This window comes from Nicotiana tomentosiformis, chromosome 11, assembly GCF_000390325.3.
Source record: "Nicotiana tomentosiformis chromosome 11, ASM39032v3, whole genome shotgun sequence".
In the NCBI taxonomy this organism is placed as follows: Eukaryota; Viridiplantae; Streptophyta; class Magnoliopsida; order Solanales; family Solanaceae; genus Nicotiana; species Nicotiana tomentosiformis.
In genome coordinates this window covers 31684607-31690576 of record NC_090822.1, presented here as the reverse complement: position 1 = coordinate 31690576, position 5970 = coordinate 31684607, and the positions used below count along the sequence as shown (strand labels likewise).

The 5970-nt window shown below is 38.8% G+C and overlaps 2 protein-coding genes across 2 annotated transcripts; both read right to left on the bottom strand.

Moving 5' to 3' along the window:
• Window positions 1-213: 213 nt before the first annotated feature.
• On the bottom strand, window positions 214-1974 carry LOC104107486 (uncharacterized). Its single transcript, XM_009616310.1, has 3 exons — window positions 1353-1974; window positions 1104-1310; window positions 214-1061 (listed from the first exon to the last, which is right to left on the bottom strand). Exons 1-3 carry the CDS (start codon window positions 1972-1974, stop codon window positions 214-216), a joined length of 1677 nt encoding a protein of 558 aa, XP_009614605.1.
• A 534-nt stretch (window positions 1975-2508) lies between these two features.
• LOC138901215 (uncharacterized) lies at window positions 2509-3858 on the bottom strand. Its single transcript, XM_070188961.1, has 3 exons — window positions 3545-3858; window positions 3026-3056; window positions 2509-2931 (listed from the first exon to the last, which is right to left on the bottom strand). Exons 1-3 carry the CDS (start codon window positions 3856-3858, stop codon window positions 2509-2511), a joined length of 768 nt encoding a protein of 255 aa, XP_070045062.1.
• Between the last annotated feature and the right edge of the window lie 2112 nt (window positions 3859-5970).

Genomic DNA, 5970 nt, shown 5'->3' with positions numbered 1-5970 from the left:
CTGCCCCCAAACCGATAAGCCGTTAATAAAAAAAATTCAATCCGTTCCCCGTCCGTTAAACCGTTAACCCGATACCAATAAGCCATTAAGCTTCGGTTTCGGTTCGGTTTTCGATTTCGGTTCGGTTTTAAACACCCCTAAGTGAAACAGTAGATTTTGAAAGGGAGTCATGTTAGTCTTATACACCTTCTGGGGAGAATCCAATTCAAACTTCTAAGAGAACTTCCTTGTAACTACAATTTCTGTGTCCACATCATTGTCTATAGCTGGCCACTTTTTCTTCAAGTAATTGTCAAAACCTAAGGAGGGAATATTCAGAAACATCCCAAGCTCTTCAATATCAAACTCCATCTCAAGTCCCCTTATATTACTCTTGACCACTTTTTCATCAAATTGGAAGTTTACATAGAATTTCACCACATCAGGCACACACACAAGAGGGAAAGCCTTGACAAACATGTGTCTCCATCCCTGTAGCTCAAGTTTTTCAACTAATTGAGCCATCCCTTTCTCATTAGTGTTTGCTAGAATTTTTCCATTCAGCACTTTTCTGTTCTTGAACTCAGTGAGCTTATCAACCACAAGAGGCATACCCTTCCTTTTCTTTCCTTTACTGGCCCATTTAGATAGGGTAGCTGCCTTGGTAGATTTGACAGCCTTTCTCTTTTGTGCTGATGTCTTTTCTTGCAAAGTAGAATCAGACTCATCTTTTGCATCCAACTCAACAACAGGTTCAACAATTAGATATTGCTTCCTTGGATTCTTGGCACCTCTGGACTCCTTAATGATTTGTTCATCAACAACCTTTATTTTACTCCTTGTGAGAGGAGTCCTAGAAGGAGGATCCACTTCTTTTCTTGCAGGGATAACTGACTTTGTAGTCTGCAGAGGGGCCTTCTTGCTTTTCTTTCCTTCTGCAGACATGGGTAAATTATCCTCATCACTACTTACCTCCTCATCTCCGGTGAAAGGAGTTAAAAAGGGCCCAGTTTCTTCAGTCCTTTTCTCTCCACTTACTTCTTTTGAAGGGGTTATGACAGTGTTTCCAATAGCTATAGAGCCTTCAGATTCCCCATGCACATTCTAATTTTCTTCTTCCTCACCTTCACTCTCAGAATCACCTTCTTCCCCGCTATCCTTTTTTTCCTCTCCATAATCACCCACCCGTTCATCTAACTTTTCTTCTGCCTCACTCTCCTTCTGCTCACCAGATTCCCCCTTATTCTCACTTTTTTTCTCATCAGTATCATTAGCCATGTACTGAGCCTGATGCTCCTCGTGAATAGCCACCACTCTTCCTTCTTCCTCGCCTTCATCATCATCCTCATCCTCAATTCACCTAAAAGAGATACCATCAGAAGCCTCCTTATTTAATGGTTCTTTATCACCTTCCTCCTCAACCATAGGCATAACATTAGTGGTTTCTATCCTTTTCTCTTGAGTTGCTATGTTCGTTTCTATAGTAGGTTCCTCCACTCGTGGTTTATCACTTGTGGGTGGAAACATATCTAAGGGTGCAACATCAATAGAAGAAACCAGAACATCTAACTTTGATGGAGTTAATTTTACCCGACTTATAATAGTTGACACTGATTCCCCCTGGACCACAGTTTCCTTGACTATTGTATCCACCTTAGCAGTAACATCAATCACCACATTATCACTTTTAACAGATTTTCTTGGAGTAGCCTTGATTTTAGTGGACTTAGAGGTATTTTTCGAGGCAGACACATGTGCATGGGCAGGTGGTTTTGGAAGTGAGGGTCCAGTAGAAGTGGGAATAGTGTGTACAACAGGAATATGGGACGATGGTACATGTATAATAGAGGATATAAGTGGAGAAGGAGCAATTGTAGGTGCAAGTTCACTTGACGATTTTGCAATTTTCCTTGGTTTGGGCTTCATGTTCTTGGGTTTGGCTTCAGTCTTGGATGATGATTTTTCTTTAGAAGAAGTTTGGCTGGATTTAGGCATGGTGATGAGAGAATGAAATCGAGGAAGAGAATGAGAGAATATTTCTTGATTCTTGCTTAGGGTTTGAGAGGAACAGTGAGGTCTTAGAGACAGATCATAAGGGGCCTTTAAAGAAGTAACTCCTGATTTGATTGAAGAAATGGAGTAACCAAATTTGAGTTCTAACGAGACTCTAATAACGGTTACTTTTGACTGTTAGAATTTTAGGAGTAATTAAACTCTAATTGCTCTAGGATTCCCCCTTAGTCTTGACTGGATGAAAATTAGGAGTGATGTTAACAGGATTAGAAAGTCTGAGTATAGTAGTAATTTTAGATATTAAGCCCCAATGAATTAAGACAAGATGGCATGTACTTGAGTCAAAGAACCAAATCCTTAGTGACTCATCACTCATTTCTACAATAAAGCTTCAACACTGTAGGTTAGTATCATAAGACATAGTTATCATCTAGACTTTTCTAGGCAAGTGTGTGCTCAAAACAAGCACACCATATACATCTAATTATATTTTCTAGCCAATCATTGGGGTTCAACCTAGTTGGAAGTATTAATAAGACCCAGTTCCAGTCTATTCCTTTCAAAGTGATCCACACTCAGAGCTTTAGTAAAATTATTAGCAATTTGGTCTTCAGTTTTACAAAAGTTAATTGAGATATTCCCCTTTTCAATATTGTCTCTGAGAAACTGATGTCTAATGTCAACGTGCTTGGTTCTATTATGTTGACAGAGATTTTTAGCAATTTTTATGGAACTAGTGTTGTCACAGAAAATAGGAACACAACCAACAAAAATACCATAGTTCCTTAGTTGTTGTCTTATCTGCAGCAACTGAGCACAACAAGATGTTGCTGCCACATATTCAACTTCAGCTGCAGATAAAGCCACTGAGTTCTGCTTTTTTGTTCCCAGGACACCAGGCATGAACCAAGAAAATGTGTTGTTCCTGAAGTGCTTTTCCTGTCAACATGAAAACCTGCATAGTCAGCATCATCATAACTAACTTGATCAAAGCTATACCCTCTAGGATACCATAGACATATATCGGGAGTACCTTTAATATATCTGAGTATCCTCTTGACAACCTTCAGATGAGACTCTTTGAGATTTGCCTGAAATCTTACACACAGTCCTACATTGAATAAAATATTAGGTCTGCTTGCTGTGAGATGCAACAATGACTCAATTATTCCTCTATATAACTTATGTTCAACATTTTTTTCATCAAGGTTGCAATGGCAACGGGAGTGTCTATGGACTTATAAGAGTCTATGTGAAATTTCTTCAGCAGTTCCTTGATGTATTTTTACTGATGTGTAATGGTTCCAGTAGGTATTTGCTTGATTTTTGACCCCAAGAAGAAGTTCAATTCACCCAACATGCTCATTTCAAACTCATTCCATCATCTCGGCAAATTCTTTGCACATTGCTTCATTAGTATCTCCAAAGATAATATCATCCACATACACTTGTACAATCAGAACATTTTTGCCTTTACTCCTCAGGAACAATGTGTTTTCCACCTTTCCTCTTATAAAGTTATTAGTTAAGAGGAATTTTGAGTCTTTCATACCATGCTCTTGGGGCTTGTTTCAGTCCATACAGGGCTTTGTCTAACTTGAACACATAGTCAGGAAATTCTTCACTCTCAAATCCAAGAGGTTGTTTAACAATCACTTCCTCCTTCAGGTAACCATTCAAGAATGCACTCTTTACATCCATTTGATACAGGGTGAACTTCATCTGTGCAGCAGAAGCTATTAGCATCCTTATAGCTTCTATTCTGGCTACATGTGCAAATGTCTCATCATATTCAATGCCTTCTTCTTGATTGTATCCCTGAACCACATGTCTGGCCTTGTTCTTTGTGATATTTTTCTTGTTCATCCAGTTTATTTCTGAACACCCATCTGGTATCTATGACAGTTCTATTCTTGGGACTTTGTACCAAGTGCCAGACCTTGCTTCTTTCAAACTGATTTAGCTTCTCTTACATGGCTATAATCCAATATGGATCCTTTAGATCTTCCTTTATATTATTAGGTTCAACATGTGAAAGGAATGTTGTAAGTGCACATAGATTTCTTAGAGATGACCTAGTTTGCACTCCAGCATTAGGATCAGAGATGATGTTCTCAAGGGGGTGTAAACTTTGATGTTTTCATGGTCTAATCTATGTGTGCAGCAAAAGTTGTTAGCATCCTTATAACTTCTATTCTACCTACATGCGCAAATATCCCATCATATCAATGCTTTCTTCTTGATTGTATCACTGAACCACAAGTCTGGCCTTATTCCCTGTAATATTTCCTTGTCCGCCCAGCTTGTTTCTCAACACCCATCTAGTACATATGGCAGTTCTGGTCTTGGGTCTTTGTACCAAGTGCCATACCTTGCCTTTTTCAAACTGATTTAGCTCCTATTACATGGCTATAATCCAATTTAAATTCTCTAGAGCTTCCTTTATATTCTTAGGTTCAACCTGTGAGAAGAATGATTTGAGTGCACATAGATTTCTCAGAGATGACCTGGTTTGCACTACAACATTAGGATCAGAGATGGTATTCTCAAGGGGGTGTGAACTTTGATGTTTCCACGTTCTAATATACATCCCCAAAGATAGTTCACCCAAGGAGTGACCCTAAGGAACAGTGTGAGTAGGTAGAACTTCATTAGTCTGGTTAGCAGTCAGAGTAGTTCTCTCTTCTTCTTGTTCCTCATGTTCACTCTCAACTTCCTTAGGATCTCCTGATCCATCTTCATATTGAGGTTCAAGTTCTTTAGAATCTCCTTCATCGGTGAGTCCTATGTCATAGTCTTCATCCAATAGACCTTTCTCAGCCATATTGTTAGATTCATCAAAAATAACATGAACATTTTCTTCTATGCACATAGTTCTTTTATTAAAAACTTTATAGGCTTTACTATGTGGTGAGTAACCCAAGAAAATTCCCTCATCACTTCTGTCATCAATCTTACCTAGAGTTTCTTTGCCATTATTGTGCACAAAACATTTTCACCCAAATGCTATCAGGTGAGTGATGTTGGACTTTTTTCCTCGAAGTAACTCATAGGGAGTTTTATCAAGAATGGGTCTGACCATGCATCTGTTTAGCAAGTAACAAGCAATATCGAATGCCTTAGCCCAAAAGCTCTTAGGCAGTCCACTAGCAATCAGCATGGTCCTCCCCATGTCTTCTAAGATATCTATTCTTTCTTTTCACAACACCATTTTGATGTGGAGTTCTAGGTTCAAAGAATTTATGATCAATGACATGTGTGTTACAGAACTCAAGGAATTTAGAATTTTCAAACTCAGTTCCATGGTCTGTTCTTATACTCAAAATATTACAGCCCAGAAACCCTCAAAAGTTTCATCTTTAGATGCCAAAAAGGGGGTCCATGTGTACCTATAAAAGTCATCTACAATGACAAATACATACCTCTTGCCTCCCATGTTCCTTACTCTCATTGGTCCACATAGGTCCATGTGACGGAGGTCCAGGGGTTTGAAGGTGTTGATAACCTTTTTAGATTTAAAAGATGACATTACATGTTTCCCTCTGACACAGGAAACACATACCTTATCTGAGGTGAACTCAACTTTTGGTAGTCCAAGGACCAGGTCCTTTGCTGCCAACTTGTTGAGTTGAGAAAGACTAGCATGACCCAGTTTTCTATGCATAACAATGGGTCATCCTCCACTACACTTAAGCATGTGTGCTCACTCTGAGGAAGAGACATAATGGATATTTTGTGTCTCTTACCTTTTAACACAATTTCATCAGTATCAAGCTTAGTGACAGTGCAAATTTTGGAATTGAATTTTACCTCATTTCCTTTATCACACATTTGAGAAATGCTAAGGAGATTATGTTTAAAGACTACGCCATAATACACATCTTCTATAACATGAGAGAGTGACTTACCGACCTCACCGATACCTGTTATCTGACCTTTTTTCTCATTTTCAAATGACACACTCCCTCCTTAGAAGGC

Coding starts and splice junctions, on each gene's coding strand:
- LOC138901215 (XM_070188961.1), bottom strand. CDS start 3,858: ATGAACAAGAAAAATATCACAAAGAACAAGGCCAGACATGTGGTTCAG. Junction 3,057..3,544: donor AAACAAGCCCCAAGAGCATG/GTATGAAAGACT, acceptor TCTCATCTGAAG/GTTGTCAAGAGGATACTCAG. Junction 2,932..3,025: donor GATACTCAGATATATTAAAG/GTACTCCCGATA, acceptor TCATGTTGACAG/GAAAAGCACTTCAGGAACAA.
- LOC104107486 (XM_009616310.1), bottom strand. CDS start 1,974: ATGCCTAAATCCAGCCAAACTTCTTCTAAAGAAAAATCATCATCCAAG. Junction 1,311..1,352: donor AAATAAGGAGGCTTCTGATG/GTATCTCTTTTA, acceptor ATGATGATGAAG/GCGAGGAAGAAGGAAGAGTG. Junction 1,062..1,103: donor AGGTGATTCTGAGAGTGAAG/GTGAGGAAGAAG, acceptor GGGAATCTGAAG/GCTCTATAGCTATTGGAAAC.